Genomic DNA, 19,492 nt, shown 5'->3' on the forward strand with positions numbered 1-19,492 from the left:
AATAATGGGTCCCATACCTGTACTAGGTCTACTATCACTTTATGGCACTGCAGTGGTCTCTTCCTTCATGTTGAACCTCTAAATTGCTTACTGTATTGGACTGCATATGTACATGTATAGGGCATTATAATTTTACAAGTACACAGATGATACATTTATTACACATATATAAGTATCAATGATTCAAGTGACACCACTAAGCATATTTATAATTTGTGACTTTTGTATATTAGCAGTTTATTTGGCTATAACAGGAATAGTAATAGGGGGAAGGAATTGGGACAGTGTAGATGTACAGCTCTTAGAGTGCAAATGTAGCAGGTCTTGCCTTGTTGTTTTTTGCTATTTAGCTTCTCCCTGTATGACACAGCTCCACTGTAGAGCCTTATTTTATAATTCCGCACTCTCACTGTGCAGATAGGTCTGTGTGTGTTTAGCAGAAATGTTCCTAAATAAACAGGTGTCTAGCAATTAGATACATGCAATTAAATAACTGCTAAAAATTACAGAAAGTGCAATAGATAGAGGTATTTGTAAATTATGTAATTTTTGCAGAGGACTTGCAGAGTTAAAGTCATTTTCGGGGAGACCATTATCCTCATGTAAATAGCATAGCAATGTCAGATTTCTGCACATACAAATAGCCTAAGAAATAGAATTAATACATTTATACCATGCTTGCACAGGAATAGGATATATATATATATATATCAAAAAACCAAATGCAGCATCATTTATCATCATCTATTTATTTATATAGCACCAAGAAGTTATGCAGCACTTTATATGAATTTATAATTTATCATACACAAGCAGCAGCCTGCTCCTCTAGATCTGACAATTTAAATGCACAGTTGCAGCAGTTATCTACCAAGAATTTTACAGCTTATCTTTTAATCACTGTATTTGTCAGACAGATGGGTCCAAAATAGCAATATGATCTATCATTGTGCACAGTGAGTGGCCTTCTATGTTTTTAGGAGGCGGTTATCTGGAGCTGTTTAAAACACACCCATGTATCTTGTGGAATTTCTGCTCTAATCATAATGCCAGTCTCCACTGTGAGAGAATACATCCTTGGGGATTAAAATAGATGATTAGTGCATGGCACTTACTGATCACAAGTTATCAGACTCGAGTCGGTTTCTTTCTCTCACTACACGTAACAAGCACAGAACTGAACTGCTAGGCCCCACAGGCAGTGCTCATTCTGCTGAATGAAACAGTCATTCTAGCCAAACAGCACCATCAGGGCTGAACTACTGGGCCAAAGACAAAGGAAATGCTAACAGAGATATTAACATCGCAGTGACAATAATGTAATGCAAAAACTGCTGTTATGGCAGAAAAAAATTAAAAATGTAGATGTTGCAAATCATTAGAAGAATGGGTAGATTTCTCAAGACTTTTTATCAGGGAAAAAGGACAACATCTGTGTAAAAGCCTGAACCAGGCTTTGCAGACGAACTAGAAAAAAGCCAAAAACTCTTAAAAGATGTGGGAATTTAGTTTGCACAGCTAGAGCCTAGAGGCAAATGTTGTTTGTCATTTATATATAATTCTAAACCCATACAGATGCAACAATGATTATTGGAGAGACAAGTATTATGCCCTAGCAACTACAGTAATTCGTACTATTACAATAGAAACCTACACTGCTGTATTGATCTTGCAGTGTCACATAAGCTGTATGACAGTGAGCAGAGGCTGCCACTAAGGGCCATCAGCAGTGCCTTTATATACTGCATTTGTAATAGAAACAGGGCCGCTCCTGCCAGCTACCAGGGGGTGGCAAAAAGCAGCCTCTGGTATCTTTAAGAGCTGAATTTCTGCTTTTTTTTAAAAAAAAACCAAAAATTTGGGAGCAATAGCGATTAATCACTGAATGTCGATCTTTGGGTTGGGATCCCAACCGAAATGTTAGTCTACCAAATACATGCATATTGAACACCTTATAAGCCCTGTGAGTGCTGATCTTCTTTGCAACATTGGTATGAATGCAGATGAATGTTATTCTCAACCAAAAGACAATTCAGTATGTCATTTTTAAAATAAACGATTCACATCTTTGTAGCAGAATTCAGCTGACCGCAACTTGTTTCACTGAGGTTATAGACCAGGGATCCTCAAACTATGGCCCGCGGGCAGTATCTGGTCCTGCAAGCTGATTTACCCGGCCCCTGCTGCATCCTCACCCCTGGCTACTTCCTGTCTGCAGACGCAGCGGGGGGGGCGGGGGACCAGGGAGCATGAGGAGGCAGTAGGGAGCGGGAGGATGCAGCAGGGAGCGGGAGGATGCAGCAGGGAGCAAGCCGCAGATTTGAGTTTTCAGGATGTGCAGGGGGGGGGAGGGTCGTAGTTTACGGACTACAGTCTGGCCCCCCAACAGTCTGAGGGATCATGAACTGGCCACGTTAAAAAAGTTTGAGGACTCCTGCTCTAGGCAAACACTATTGGATTTATTGAATATTACCCATGCCAGCCCTTACAAGATGGGCACAGTTTTTGCCCATGTGCTACCTTGCACAATTCTTTGCATCATTAGCATGTGCACAAAATCTTGCTCTAGATTGCAGCAGACACAATTACACTGGGATTCAGAAAAAGGACAATAAATACAAAAATGAGATTTGTGCCATGTATTGCATTGGGTATGCTTAATAAATAAGCCCTGTGGTTAGTTTAGCCAGGAGTTCAGGAGTTCATTATCTGTATTTTCACTTGCAGATAAGCTCAAACATGATCACGCCATCTGTTTATGTCACAAATTTGTCTTCGCGACATAAATATTGTACAGGTAATGTAGTTTTATTATTTAGTAGTAGAAAGTTTGGATATAGGGAAGGAATCCAAATGTAAGCAGCTATTCTTACCAGCTGTTAATATGCGAATTTTAGTAATAAGGTACATTGGGCATAAAATGTGAACCAGAGAATAAAGGCCTTTCCTTAGTATTGCCACAGAAGTATGGCAGGCCGGTGCTGTAGTGGGTTCTCGCTTTGCACAGAATATTTAGTCAAATGCAAGCAGCAAATTAATTTCACTTCATAAATCTGGATTCAATGGCCAAGTGTTCAAATTACTCTTTGGCGCTACGGCTTTTCTAAATGTCACCACTGAATATCATATGGGAGCCGACATCTCATTTCCTTTAAGTTGCCTTCAGGGAGAGCAGGAAATAGATAAAAGTAGTACTAGTAATATTTTATATTTAAGCATTCTTAAAACAAATTTAGTCAACCTTTTACAACGGAGAAAAAGCAAGAAAATTCAATGAAACATGTAATTTCGCTATGCTCAGGATATTATATTTAGATTTTCTCTGCCTTATACAGTATATTGGGGTGGGGGTGAGGATAATTTTATATAATAATATCTGCTGCAGGAGAAATGCCACCAAAATGAAGGAGCCTATAAAAAAATTGTTCCAGAGGCAGTTAAAAGTATGAAGTGAATACAAATTTTGCTTGGAATGTCTTTGGGTTCTGAAAAGAAACAGTAAGTTTTCCAGTAGACTTGACAGGAACGTACCATTTATTTAATAAATTGAGCATCTGTTCCAAATAATTGATAATCAGGTCAGCCTTTTGCAGCTCTTTTCTCTTGACTTATTAATACTCATTATTTGTGGTAAATAATAGTAAAGCAATACACATATTTCCCTACTTAAAGGACAAGGATAGAAAGAATAACTGGGGGTGGAAAGCTGTTAAGCACCACACAGTAATTCTAGTACCAGCCCTGATTCTTAGCCTGTGGGCTAGCTATGGCTTAAGAGTTTTATATGGCCCCTAGCATGCCTAAGACCTCCATAGATCCTTTTTATATATCACATCACTAATTGATCCACGGTATGGAAAGTCTTGGACAGTACTGAGGTAAATTTTTAGACTAAAAATGTTACCAAAGGGGAAAACTATATACTTCTTAACATCATCTAATTTAACCAAACTAAAAATAATGAATCGTATTTGCAGCATATTCCTTTAGCTGTGTGGATATTTCCTTCTTAGCATAATTTATCCTATCTTTGCCTTTGCTTTGGATGAACAGTGTTGCTAGTCTAAGCTGAGGTTAATATAAATACTCTTGTAAGACAAAGTTGTGTTCGGACTCCTGGTGGTGATGCTAAGGTTTAAATTAATTTGAAGAGAAGCAATTTTCCCCAACACATGACATTATGCGATGTGTTTATAGCCCTGACGTATTACACAACCCTTTACAAAACAGAACTTTCAGTCTAATTTAGCGAAACAGATACATACAGGCCAGTTCCATCAAAAGTCAATTAACCTACCATAACGTTTCTGGTGTGTGGGAGGGAATGAGAGCACCCAGAGGGAACTCATGTAGACATGAGGAAAACATACAAGCTCTATGCAGACATGATGAAATTAAGCTCAGAAGTGCTATAGGGCAGCAATAGCAACCACTGTACCACCATGAAAGCTCTATCCTCATAACAGATATTTTTGTCCATTTAAAGGGTATGCCTTCTAGCACTGGAGCCCTGAGCCGGCCGTAACAATGTAACACTGCCTTAGCACTCTTGCAACGATCACTGTGTTGAGGAATGACTTCCAGAAGTCCACATAATATGAAATGTTTCATAATTTTAAATATTATTATTGCCTCAGTAGATTCATCTCTCAGATAATTACATTAGTAACTGCAGCATAGAAATAAATGCAAATTGATTTGTTGCTAAAGATACTTAAGGTTACACTTCATTTGCTCATCCACTGACTTTATTTTCCATGAGGTGACATAATCCATCTTGTTATGCTGATTGAAATGTGCAATAAAATCCAGAAAATAGAAACAAATCAGTGTGCACCCTATTATTAGTAGATAAGATTATTTCAGATAGCTTTTAATGTGTATTCCCTGGCTCACATATGCAATTATTTTTGATTACATAAGAAAAAGGCAGCGTTAACCACTTTGGTGCCAGTAAGTGTGGGAACCCTTATTAAAGAAAGTCATAATCTTTTGTAAATTCTACCAAGGTTGTATTGTTTTAGTTCTGTTTTGCAACAGTGACATTTTATCTTCTTTTTTAATCTTGTTTAGAAAGAGAGTATAATCTTCCAATATCCTGTGTAAAATAATTTCATTTAAAACAGAAACTCAAGGGAATGTCTGAGATCTTTCACTATAAATTTATAAGAAAATCAAAGTAAGAAAAAGATGTTATACAAGAAATGACCACAAAAAGGCTGCAATTTGTAACAGAAAGAAATACTATCATTTATGGTTTGCAATAGCAAGGAGACTTCTCAGATTTGGATTTATGCAACTGTGCAAGACTGTGAAAGGTTTTCTTTCTTTTAAAAAGGAGATCAGTTTGTGGGTGCTGGCAGTGATAGTGATTCTAAAGCAATTAAAGCACAAGGATTAGTGTCTAGGTTATATGTTATAAATACTTCCACTCACCATTTGACACAGTGAGTCTGGGTGCAATGGCTTTGGCTGAAGACCAAATGTAAAAAAAAGGACTTTCTCCACTTTTTCTTATAAAGCAATAGAAAATACTTGTGTACCCTTGTAAATGTGCACAGAATAGTTACAATTACAATAAATACAACAAAAGCACATGTTCAAATATCTATTAGCATTTACATACTACATATCATTCTATACATTTGTATTCACCTGTACAGTATAACTGGTAGATTTATGAGCAGCTCAGATTCTCTCTCTGTGTTTGCTGAATAATATAACAATACTTGCTAACACCAAGCCAGCTGTAGGGGGTTACCCATAATAATGCATAGCTAGCTAGTTCCGCCTAGAATAGTACCTATCACGCCTAGTCTAAGGTAAAGACCCTGTGGAAATTAGCATCTGGGCTTCAGTTTCTCTCTGGCACCCTAAGGAAAAGTCCGTTCTGAAGGTGAGCAGAACAGCAGAGCTTCTGCTGCTAGACTAACATGCAACACCCAATATAGCTGAAGTTTCAAGATTTTCAAAGTATGGCAGTAGGTAAGATAAATCTCGCGCCCTTTTTATAAAGAAAATTTTATATTTATGTCTCCATTTTGGTTGGCAGATGTCTATTAAAATTCATATTGCATATAAGGTCTATGAGGCAAGGCACTGAAGCTCTGAAAGAGCAGCCCCAGTTGAATAGCCCTGCTGTAAAAAGTCATAATGTTCATGCCAGAAGCTAAACTAGAAGAGGCAAATTAAACATTTTTTTGCCGTTTTTAATAAAGAAAACACAAAAAAAAATAGAAAACTCATATCCTTTACAGGGAAGCTGGTTGAAGTGAAAATATTTTAACTGCACCAAGAAGTATAAGTGTATACGAAGACAATCTTTGGGCTTTCGAGTCAGGCATAAGAAATATGAAATTTCAGACTGTTTTAATAGAAAGTTAGTCTTCCAAAAAGAAATGTTTTTCAAGGCATCTGCCTAAAGAAATGAGAGGCAAAACTGAAGCAAAATTAATTCAGTCTAAAGTGCAAATAAATATTTAATTCATTTTGACTCTGGGATATTCACTGTGGAATTCTAAGTCTCTGCCAACCAATTCTCATGGGCACACTGCTATCGACTAGTAAACGTATAACCTGAACCTTCAAATGTTTATGCAAGCACATAAGATAAAGGCACACAATGCAATAATCTTGAGCCTGTAAAAGAACAGATTTAACATGGACCTGGTTATAAAGTTCCTCAAAGGCTTGGCTCTTTCAGTTTGTGTATTGTTTGCATAATACAGACTGGGCTAGGACAAAAATCTCTTATTACCAGGCAATAGTAAAATGTTCAAAGATGACTATATGAAGAGGAGAATAAAGAGATGTTTAAGTTAATAGTGTGATCTTAAGCAATGTCTGTTCCAGGTTAGTCTTCTAATTTTACAAGTTCTCAGCTATATGCACCCCATGCTCTTTTAGGATGCTTTTCTGTATGCACCTTTTCCTTTGGTTGTGTGTACACCCATAACATGTTATATTTAGCAGTATAATACATATCATACATTATTAAGTACATTTAACACCATGTGCTGGTTTTGATATTCCAAGTCTTTGATTTTATAGTACGAATCAACTGACTTACAAACAAACCAACCTTTCTCCACACACAGTAATTTCAAGCCCCAGTTAGTTTTTTTTTTATCCAAATGGAAAGTATTAATAAAACAAATAATGGTTGTGTTACCTATTAATGAATATGACAAGAGTAGAAAGGGTACACAATGGTCATAGCATTCTCTAGCTCCGCTGATTATAAAACTAAAAGTGTTTTTATAGTGTTTCTAATTCATAAAAATTAATCTTGAGGATACAAAATGTGAGTAAGAAAAAAAAAAACTCACTTGTATTGCCTGGTTTTACTGACCCTTCATTAATAATAAATCAGCCCCTAAGGAAATTTTTTAACAACGCAGGCATTATTGCTCTTAAATTGACATCACACACGCACAATAAGAACTTGCAAACGTGATATATAGCAAGTTGGTGGCACAATATTTTACAGGTGCACGGTATTATGTGGAATTTTGGGGGAAAATGACATAGGTAGGTAAAAGACACATCAGCGGAATTATTTGTGCTAGTAAATGAGCCCTTCTGACTTTTGCAAGAGTGGCCCAAGCTTTCCACTATATTATATATTTTTATAACTTTAGATAAAAGTTGGTCCACAAACAGACCTTTCAGCTGCACTAATCATGGGAACTGGCCACATCTACCTTTATTTACCTTTTGAGAGGCTCACACAATTTTTTCATGTGACCTAAAACTATCAATTTACCTACACACAAAGAAGTGTAACAAGTGGGCAAACTATGTCTCTGGTGAAAGAAATGGATCTTCCCATTTGCAGTGATTATTGCTGGCCAATGCTGCAGACAGAACAGATAAGTAAAGAAACATTAAAGACAAAGAAAGCTGTACTCACCAATCATATGGTTTGCAACATGAACCTGGATATCCCATTCATTGTAAAAAACCATCTGGCACTTGATGCACTGGTAGGTTTTCTTCTAGAACAATACAAAATGTATGACTTCATTCTTTTAATTTTTGACAAAAAAACCCCACAAATGAGCATTTGGCAAAATGAATGGGAAACATCAGTGACTTCCAATTATTTCTTGATCTTTATTTACATTGTGCTTAAACATTTCACATGCAGTCCCAGTGGAATTTAAAATCCAAAGGTCCCTCTCATATGCACGCAATACACATACATACTAGGGTGCATTTCATTAGGATTCAGTTGCCTGTATTTTTTCAGAAGTAAGGAAGAAACCAGAATACCCAAGAGAAAACCCACTTCTCGTCAAGCACTTATTTAGCAGGTAAATTTGTTGGTCATTTGTTCAGCTCAAATAACTATTGGTTAAAGCAAACTGAGTATCATGAAGTACAGATATGAACTCTATTATCTGGAAGCCCTCTATCTAGAAAGTTTAAAAACATCCCATTTGTACTGAAACATGCTATTCTTTTCTAGAGATTTGCCTTTTCTCTGAAATGCTTAGACAGTACCATGTACCTTATTGTAACTTACCTTGCATGTACCCATATTTATAGCAAAGCAATCCTGGGTTTGCTTTCATTTTTATATTATGATGTTTATTAGTCTCTTTAATTTATAGTGCTCCAAATTAGAGAAAACCTCAACTCTTAAAAACCTCAGGCCCCAGGCATTACAGATAATAGATCTAATACCTGTGCATATAACACTTCAGAAGAAAACTGATATTTCTCAAATAAATACCTGTGTATAGAACACTACAAAAAAAACTGATATTTCACAAATAAACAGTGCAAATAAGGCTGTCATCTAGGGCCTATAACTAACATTGTAAATCACTTGGCCACCACAGAGGTCACTGTGTGTAAATGCAGTGAGAATAGCAATGTCAATTATCAAGTGCAACTTTCATGAAATATCTTCGGTTTATTTATACAGTGTCAGCACACCTCCTTATATATTATTTTATCTTCACATATCAGCAAAAAAGGTTTTTAAAGCAAGACTCCATGTTTCTATTCCTCAGATACTGTCACAATTAAGAGTTAATCACAATCCCAGATAACCATAGATGCGGACTCCTGATATCTATGATTATATCCATAAACCTCAACCAGAGCCTTTGCACTTTTAGATCTGCAGCTTAAAGAAAAACTATACCCCTAAACAATGTTGGTCTCATTAAAAATATATTCCATAAACAAGCTCATATGTAAAAGCCTGCTTCATCAAAATAAACCATTTTCTCCAAGGGAGAACACAGCCCATCACTAAATGGTGGATCAAGGGAAAGAGCAATATTTACTGATATATATATATATATATTCCAGTTTGGCGAGATTCTTTAATAGTTTATATTATGTTAAGTGACCTATCTGTTGGTTAAGTATTCATTCTATGGATATATATAGTTTTTCTTTAAAAGAGGACAAATCTGCTTACATTCCAATGCTTGTACTGTGAAATGTTTGTTTTGGTGCAGGTGTGTGTAACTGCCTCCTTTAATACACATGCTATAGGATTTAATGCCCAACTACCGGAATATATGTGTTCATAGGAGTGACCATGCAGCATCCACAGAGGCTTCTAGCTTCTTGTAAAGAGCAGCAACAATGGCAACAAAGTGGGATTTCAACAAATGCAAACAAGAAGCTTACCATAATAACTTCCTTACCAACTGCCTTAATGTGTAGTTTCAGTGTGATTAGTTTCTCTGCTGCTGTTTTACAAGAAGGCATTGCACTATTTGTAATATACCTTAAACTAATCAATAAATTAAGCGAGGAACCCCATTAAGTGTAATTTGCTTGGTCCTCCTCTGGTGCACCCTGCTAACATACATTAGACACCCACCCTTACCTCAGCTAAGAGAATTGCTAGCCTTCCATCTTTTACCCAGGAACCGCTAAGCTTCTGGTTTGGTAGGAAATTCATTTTAAATTAAACTTTGTGACTCTCTCTTCTTTCAGATGTAACATTTTGCAAAGGCTTTATTCTTTATAAGAAAGCTAATGCAAATCTTACTGTATAATTGTAAGCCCTTATGATGGAATCAATGTTGGAGAGATGGTTGAAACCAATGCTGCACCTAACATACACAAGTTTTCTGCAAACATGTGAATCAGCTACATCATTGACATTGACATAAAAGATTAGCAGTTTAGTGCTTTATTTACACATTCCCCCTCCTGGGACCCCTGCACTTCAGAATTCACATGAATAATGGCAAAGAGGATGAATGCAGTAGGTTCTAGTGACATATATGTATATTAGGAATATACTGTTTGTTACGTGAAAATGTAATGTTCAGACTTTTTGTGTACTTTACCTTTAGGTTTCATAAAATGTAAATGATTTAACATTTTATGTTTCTCAGTAAGGAAAGGAAGCACTTTAAAATGCAGTTGAAATGAGCACTTGTAGGCAGTTTCAGATGAAGTATCAGTTTTGTGAACACGGACAATTACATAGAATGTGGAATGCTATCTACATTTGGTTCAGAGTCATCTTAAGGGACATATTTTCCTTCCTGCATTTTCAATAAGCTGCAATCCCTTAGAATTAGAGGATTCCTAAGGTGAGGGTCCAGATCAATTTTAAACAAAACTGTATGCTGTAGAAATGTACAGTGAATCTTCAAGGGCTTAATTAAAGCAACCCATTCGTTACTACATGGATAGCAAATAAACACCAGAGCATGTGGGTTATGGCAACTGGCAATTTGACATCAGAAGTGAAGTCACTGGAGAGAGAGCTGAGCTGACCTACGGTGACAGAAGACTAAAAAGAAAAACAGCTATAAAAACACAGTTGATATTATTTTCATGGTCTTTTCATTCTGCTGATACGCCATAGGAAAAAATGAACTTCAATGAATTTCCCATATTTCACAGAGGATATGACCTTTACTATGTTGTGGAAGAATTAAACTAGGAAAGTGATGACTAGGTGTCCCTTTAAATGTCATATTCTGGATGTTACCTTTTTTATTGCAATAGAATCTGTACGGCTATCCACAAGATTAAGTTGTCAAAGAAAATGATCTGTGTATCTGTGTGAATTTCATCTTGCTGCACGGACTATTGCAATATGCTATATGTAATATTTATAGCAGTTGTACATGTAAGTGGTGATTTTACGCTCTCGTCTAAGCAAGCATAGTGATGCAGAGACTCCCTTGGCACAGCGCTGATTCCAATTTACCTCTGTTCAGACTGCTCATTTTATGTGGTATTGAAAATTATAAAATAATAAATTAAGACCTTTTCTGAACCGACAGTTCACGCCTCATCAAAGCGCAGTCCAATAAAGCCGAAGTATGGTGCCATCAGCTTTCCCCAGACTACAGCTGGACAATAACCACAAGAGCTTGCATTCCCCTTAACTCTCTCAGTGCCAAAGCATTTATATCCATATTGTCTGCATGAAATAAATGTGTCTGGGTGTGTTTGGGGGTGTCATTTCCATTTATAAACACAATTAGAATTGCCTTTGTTTGCCTGAGTTTGACTGTGTTACTGCAAGAGCAATATTACTTACACCAAGGGGCACATTTACTAAAACTCTAACACTCGTTCTAAACTCATTTTCTTATTTTTAAAAATCCAAATAAAGTAATTTCCAAGAATGCCTGACATTTAATTAGAAGTCTGAACTGAAAAAGTCTGTGTCGGAAAAATATGCAGAAAATTCACAAAACTGCGAATTTTTAAAATTGATGCATCGAAACCTCTACATTTTTGAACTGTTGCACCAAAAAACAGCGTCAAAAGTCCAAAACCTTTAAAGTATTTAAGGATCCTCCAAGGAAAGGAGGGGATATCTACCATTAAATTCTACATGATTAAGTTTCAGCTGGCGAATTGTCGAATTTTGTTGCACAGTAAATCTCAGAAAAAGTGTAAAAGTTTTTTCCCTGTAGCTTTTAATGATAAAAAAATCTGATTTAGCATTAGTAAATGGCCCCCTTAGTGTTTGCTTTAGTGATGCAGATGCTTAAGTTGATTCATGTCTTTGTCAGTTTGGCAATAATCTACCCTTCACACATGAACACAAAATATTTAGGATGCACACTTGATCAATAAAGACTTTCATAGAAGTCACCTTTCTTTTCCATAGGCCGGGTGTGCAGAACCCTAATTTTAGTCTATTTGCACAGGGTTATAGTCATGGTTAAACAATGCTTATATCTATAACATGGGTAACCTGCTCTGAAGAATAACAAGAATAGGAATTAAAGAAAAAACTAAATAGAAATAAAGGGGAAAAGTTGCTGCCATGTAACCAAGTGGAAGCAGAGCAAAGGTAGACCTCATCTGAGCTAGTGAGTGATAAGATTAATTTGTATTAATGAGTTTCTAGTTAGAAGAGAGATGTGTGTTTTTTTGGTAGATTTTCATGGAAAAAAAGTGCCATGCAGGACACCATCTCATCATAATCACAATGAAACATTACATTTTCCTTTTGGATTTTGCTTTATAGAGATCTTTCACTGTGCAACTGCTAATACTACAAATCAGGACACTTGTCCACAGCTTACTGATGGATTAGTTGCTACTGGCAACTGCACTTATGTAATCTACCCCCATGTTCATAAATTTGCCCCAGTACCACACAACAGCTTTCCTTTAGGCTACACAATGCCTTGGCCACTTCTGCCATAGTCTTTCTTTACAAGCCTGTTTATCACAAAACATGCAAAGCATTTCGAGTCTTGGTTGGATTATTGTTTTTGGGTTTACAGCCCTTTTAATTACAAATCTCTGGGCAATGAACATTATTTGCAAGGAACAATTAATGGAAACTAGTCATGGAACTTTGCTCCTTTCTGGACTCCTGTTGATTTAAAATTATTAACTGGAATAAAAATGATACATTTGTTATATTTAAAACTAAATTGTTAACAATACACTTGTAGTTTGGCCATCTTTGAAGACACGTTATAACAAATATACAGTTCAGATAAGAAGTTGTTACGGGGTAACGTCCCAGGCAGGCAACTTTGCGTGACTTCGAAAAAACAAAGCGGCCTTTCCACTGACGATTCACTTTGCTGCCGATGGAAAGTCATTTTGGAGAGACCCACGGTAGGAGAGTTTTATTATGCATGACTAACCTCTTGATGGGGCATTAGCCTAACATATCTCACAGATTTCAATGTGCAAAACCTAATTCAAATATTTTTCTTTTAATATGCACCCATGTCAACCCCATGTTCCCATGCTAAGCGGATTTCTTACTTTGCCTGGCAGCACAAATAAGACTGCAGTGGGGTACCCGCTGGAATCCAAGCAATTATAAAAAATTTGTTTTTACAAGTAAAAAGGGGTTTAATTTTTCTTGTTCTTACATTTAAGTGCTTGCAAAAGGTGTAATGTGACTTAATATATGGATACACCAACTGTATCATTCTAAATCCTTAAAAACCTATCTTCAGGATATATAAACAAATATAAAATGTGGTTTATTGAGCCAGATAGCGGGATGTGGAATCTGTTCATGAGCCACTACAGAAAACTGATGGACTTCAAGTTACAGAATCTGTCACTTCACAACAAAACAAGGTGAGAGCAGCACTGATTTCAAATACCCTTTAAATAGTGCAACCAGGTATGTTTGTGCCAAAATGTTAGGCACCCCCTAGTGACTTGAATCGCATACCTTTTACCCCGGGCTGGTGCCCCTGTTCAGAGAGAACAGCTCCAGCCCAGGGTACCTGTAGCGAGCGCTTCCTCCTTCCTGTATCGCTCGCGCAGTAGAGAGAAAAGCCGAACTTTAACAGAGGAGTTGGCTTTTCACTCTACTGCGCATGCGCCTATTGTGTTAGTCTTAGCGAAACGAAGCCGGAAGGAGGAAGCGCATCGCTGCAGGTACCCCGGGCTGGTGCTGTTTTCTCCTAACAGGGGCACCAGCCCGGGGTACAAGGTAAGCGATTAAAGTCACTTGGGGGTGCTTAACATTTTAGCACCCCAAGTGACTTAGCCTTTCCTTCTCCTTTAAGCAATATTAAGCACAAAATGTGCTCATGTGCAATAACCCATAACCAATAAGCTGTTTAACAGGTGACCAAAAATTTTTCCTGTTAAATGGATGTTATTATATAACCACATAAATAAGTTAATAAATGGAAGAAAAAACAAAATCTTAAAAAAAAACCAGCCTCAATAGCTGTTCATTATTAAAGGGTAACTCATGGACAGGTACCGAACCATGCAGGAACTACATAACCCACAATGCACTGCACTGTAATGTTCCTTACCATATTGACATCAAATGTGCAGGGAATTGTGGGATTGCAGGCTAAAAGCAGGCTGAGGACATTCGACTACTGCTACATTATCTTTGAGTCTCAAAGTAGTCAGCCAGATCAGCATGAGAACAGGGGGTCAGGCTTAGGGAACTGCTACAACCCATATTATTACATTAAAAATCATGAAAAGGCTGCACATTTTTAAATTATAGTATATTTCAAAGTTATTGTACATTTCAAAGTTGCCTGAAATTATGTTTACTTTTACAGTCTTGAAGGGAAGTAATGGGTGTGGAAATGCCCCACTGTCTAAATGTTACCCTGTGTGGCATTACTTAAAATTAGTCCAGATATTAAGATACAGTCAGTCTTTCACATTTTATATGGTATAAGCCAGTAATCTCCTAAATTCCTAGGAATTTGCTTTCTGATTGGTGTTTTTAATTCATGGCCGTTTCTTCTTGGCAGATGGTTAACTACAAGACCCAGACAGCCACATTTAAAATGTGGCTATTTGTAAGGATAATGCTATGAAAGAATAAAAGCTGATGCCTTGGTACTTTTTTTTTTTCTCTGCATATTTACGAGTATTTAAATACATTTTGCCAGAAAATGCAATTTTACAAAGATTTGCATAAAATATGAATATAGGTTTCTCATATTTACCTCTTCAGACTGAGAAGGACTTATCCTGGCCATTGGTGAAACTTGTGGAGTTTTCAGTTGCGTTGTACTGTTTTCTGAGACAAGCTCTCTGTGGATTGTCTGAATGTGATTTTGAAGTTCAGTTTCTGATTCAAATTTAACATTGCAGCTAGAGCATCGAGTCTTTAGAACAGATGTCTTATTATTTTTACCTTCCACACAAGTCAGGCTGTCAGTTTGGCTTATAACCTGCCTGTTAGAGCTTAAAGTCACATTGGCATTTGGACTAGCACTTTTGCTAAGATTAACACAGCTAGCGCACAGGCCATAGGGCAGACCATTAATATCAAGCTTTACAAGATCCTGTTTTGAGCGAAACTCTTTCAGACATGAGGCACATTTAAATAATTTCTGTAAGTTCTGTACACGACCTGCAGATTGAATAGGAGTTGCAGTTCCAGTTTTCTGCATATGAAACGTGCCATGGATTTTCAGTTCGAGAGTTGAGGTCACAGTCTGCATGCAAACCACGCAGCGAAATCCTGTCAGGGAGTTCCGCAGATCAGGGTGCATCTGACAGTGCTCCAAGAAATCCTCCTCACTGTGAAGAGGAAGTTTACAAATTCTGCAGTTGCCAGTATCCAGGCTCTTACTGTGGGTAACTTTGTGTTCAGTAAGAGTTAAAAGAGAAGGAAATCTCTCTCCACAAATTGGACACATGTAATGCTTTACTGGTCCCAAATGGGTCTGCATGTGTTCTCGCAATCCACCTTCAGAAAAGAAGGTACGCGAACATACATTGCATTTATAGTTCCCCTTAATCAGTTCAGCTTTCTTCTTAATAATTGCACTCTCTCCTGGCCTGATATTATGGTCCCGAAGCTGATGGTTTTGCAGAAGGGTTTCCATGGTATAGGCAGCTCCACATATGTCACAGCCATACATTGGCTCTGACGTATCAATATCTTCTTCACTACCATCATGGCTATTATGGGACTCTTGATTGTTTGTGAGTAGCGTTTGTAGCTCCACTTCTTCTTTCTGAATCTGCTCTGAAGCTCCGTTGGTCCCACAGTTTTGCGTTTTCGATTCAAATACACAGTGTTTTTCCCTCAAGTGTTTTTCCAGTAAAATAATTGCATGAAAAGCTTTGCTGCAGAATTTACAATTGTACTTTTTGCTGTGGGTTGTTATGTGACATTGCAGCTCTACCTCAGTGCCAAACGATTCACCACAGAAAATGCACTTGTGGATTTTTCCCTGGTTTTCCAAGTGATTGTGCTTCACGTGGAGCTGCAAGTCAGTCTCTGTTCGGAAGTCCCAGTTACATGAAGTGCAACGGTACACTTTTTTTTCATTACTGTGCTTCACAGCCAAGTGAAGCTGAATGGACACCTTAGAGTCGAACACCTCTTGGCACAGTGTGCACCGAAAAAACACAAAAGTGTGCATGTCCAGCAAATGCTTCTGTAAGTCATCAACTGATGTGAACTGCTTGTCACAGCTTTCACAGATGTAATATGTAGAGGTGATCATGAAGTGAATAGTAACATGCTTTAAAAGGGATTCTTGGTTTGGAAATTCTTTGTTACACTGAGGACATGTTAGCTTTGGCAAAACTGTGTCAAGATGAGTTTTTAAGTGAGTCTGAAAGCCGTCGAGGGATGTATATTTGGCACCACACTGATTACAGATATATTCGCCTGCAGGTCTTGAAGGAGTGCCTCCAAAGGACTGCATCATTTTTAGAGAAGATTGTTCCAAGGTAACAGGAGACAAAGGACTCATGGCTCTAGATTTTTTTCCATTATGGATGTAATTTAATGCTAAAGGAATATTTTTGTGATTCTCTTTAATGTGCTTGTTCAGTTTAAGGACGCTGTTAAAGATTGGAGAATTTGTACAGTATGAACAAGAATAAACCTCAACAACTGGCTCTTTTGGAGTTCCTAACACTGGGGAACCAAAACGAGAATTGCTAAGATCACAATGAACTTGTCGAATGTGCTCTTCTAAAGATGTATCAGTAAGGAATCCCATGTAGCAGTGGGGACAAAAGAAGGCATTGCTGTCTTTAGCAACGGGGTTTGCAAACCCATGTGAACTTCTTATGTGGTCCTGAAGCACATTAAGATCATTAAATATTTCAGAACAAAAGTTACACTGATACACCATGGCAGGCATAGTAGAAACAATTAGTGCTGGATCCTGAGTTTCGTGTACCTGTTTCAGATGTTCGTTTAGATTGTAGAGGGATGGTAAAACTTCTAAACAATACTGACAGATGTGAGCCTGCTCGGGTTTATCTAAATGCATAGTTTTAAGGTGGATTTGTAAAACTGCCAAGCTAGAAAAGAGCTGCTTGCTGCAGTAGATACAGCTGTATGAAACTTTTGCTTGCTTACTTGTCGGTGCGTTGACATCACCTGTCTGCTGAACAGCCCTTTTCCTGCCACGGCCTTTTGTTAATGGGGGAGCAACTTCTACCATAGTTGAACTGTCTACAGATAAATTTGAATCAGGGGTGGTGCTTGAAACCGACGTATATCCAACAGTAACTAAAGATGGACTGTTACTGGGATTACAAGACTCTGGATGCTGATGGCTATCCATATGGCTGTAAAGCTCTTCAATGCTATGAAAGTTTTCAGAGCAAATGTTACAAGAATTCTTTTTTTCACTATTGTGTATTTGCTCCATGTGGTTTAGCAGCGATGTTTCTTCCACAAATAATTCATGGCAATACATACACTGGAGGGCAGCCCGGTCATCATTTGGAGAACATTCTGGATGACATTCAGCTATATGCTTTTGGAGATCTTCAGGAAAGTCAAAACCTTCTTCACACTGACTGCATTTCTGAGTATCTTTCATCTTCCATTCATCCATTCTAGACCCAGACTGAGAGCAGTCTTTGTTTCTTTCATGCACTTGCATGTGACCATGTAAAGAACTAGATGATAGAAAACCTCGCCTACAAATCGCACATTTATATGGCTTGTTGGATGTATGAGTCTTTAAGTGAATCTTAAGATGATCACTTCTGGAGAATGCTGCATCACATTCACTGCAGTGATATTTTTTGTCTCCTGTGTGCAGTTTTATATGGCGGTCCCTACTTCGTTTATGTTTAAACAGTCTACTACAATATGTGCACTTGAAAGGTAGCTTGTCACTGTGGCTTTGTTCATGATGCTTCAAGTAGCTGAGGCGACTAAAGGATTTGTCACAGAACTGGCATGGATAAGGCAGTCCTGGAATACCTTCCTCTTCCCCAAAATCAAACCCTTCTCCGTGGATTGGTGATGCTTGATCTTTGCTAGAAGGTGATGAAGCAGGCCATGAACACGTTGGATCATCTTCTACATCTGCGCCATCTGAAATAACACAATAATATATTTTATTATTATTTATTATATATATATATTATTTATTATATTATTATTTATTTATATATTTATATATTTAATTAGACTGATATAGTGTAAATAAATCTAAAGGAATAGCAGAAATAGGGACAAGGATATAATACAGTGGACCTGTTAATTTGTCCTGGAATTTTATAAACAGACCTGGCATTTCTGGACTGACAGGAGTACAAGAAGATCTATTACTGCACCAGGATTTGTTTAAGTGCCACCCATGCTGCTGTAAGGATATTCTATTTAATAGAAGCACTATTGATGAGTCGTGAGACCCAGATACAGGAATTATATAAATTAATCATAAATAAAATATTGTTTAAAAAAACATAAGAAAATGTTCTTATTTAGAACTGCACAATGTACAGCATTTTTTACCGACTTTAAATGACACAGACAGCGATGTGGTATAGCTAGAAGACAAGTGTAAAGCGGGACCATCATGAAAACAAAAATTCCATATAAGCTTGAAAAATAGAAAACTACAAACAGACATGGTCTGTGTGTAGAGAGAGACTAATGAGATGGGCATAGTGAAGAGCAACTTGATGTCAGATATGCTACAGTATTGTTTACTGATAATATTGCTAAAGTTCCTTACTTTGGTGACATGCAGTTTGTACTATAATTTTGTTTTTATTATAGTTTACCCTTACTTTTAAATGTTCTCTAGGATTGGTAATTTATAAGCTGAGTTACACAACATGATTAGGAGCATCCCGCAAACAAGAATATCTGAATGAATTTTGCAACCACTGATGACTCAACCTGCACCAAAATAAGAAAATGTCTAACATATGGTTTTAAAAGGAAAAAAATATAATGCCACCCACATTGAGTTCAGACAACATCAGGGTCATATTAATTTATTTTCTTCCTATTTTTAAAAACTATTGCTTAGTTTTTATAAAAACTATGCATTTTTCCAAAACATCAGATTTTAATACTTGGGTGATGTTTTCCAGTATAGGTGTCAAAATTATGTTACCTTTACATAAAACTTAGTTGGTAATTTAAATCATTTGTTGTTGTCCTTTATCCTTTTTTTCTGTCCCCCATTTTCTCTACTTGAATTATACCGTTATTTTTCCCTTGCTCTCACTGTCATCCTTTTACATTGTCTTCCCAAAAGCAACAATAAGAGGGTATTTCTCTGATTACAATATCCAAGATTACTCCTTT

General features: G+C 37.1%; 1 protein-coding gene across 3 annotated transcripts in view; it reads right to left on the reverse strand.

Moving 5' to 3' along the window:
• The window catches only part of znf521 (zinc finger protein 521), a 204,925-nt gene that overhangs the window by 96,433 nt on the left and 89,000 nt on the right, over positions 1–19,492 (reverse strand). For 2 of the 3 annotated variants that reach the window (XM_012965302.3, XM_004915209.2), the window contains 2 exons: positions 14,910–18,265; positions 7,913–7,997 (listed from right to left, as the gene is read on the reverse strand). In XM_012965302.3, coding sequence (XP_012820756.1) covers positions 7,913–7,997; positions 14,910–17,825 — 3,001 coding nt within the window. In that variant the 5' untranslated portion in view covers positions 17,826–18,265. The remainder of the gene's footprint in view (positions 1–7,912; positions 7,998–14,909; positions 18,266–19,492) is intronic. The other variant, XM_012965300.2, reaches the window with a different exon arrangement.

Source organism: Xenopus tropicalis, chromosome 6 (assembly GCF_000004195.4).
Source record: "Xenopus tropicalis strain Nigerian chromosome 6, UCB_Xtro_10.0, whole genome shotgun sequence".
In the NCBI taxonomy this organism is placed as follows: Eukaryota; Metazoa; Chordata; class Amphibia; order Anura; family Pipidae; genus Xenopus; species Xenopus tropicalis.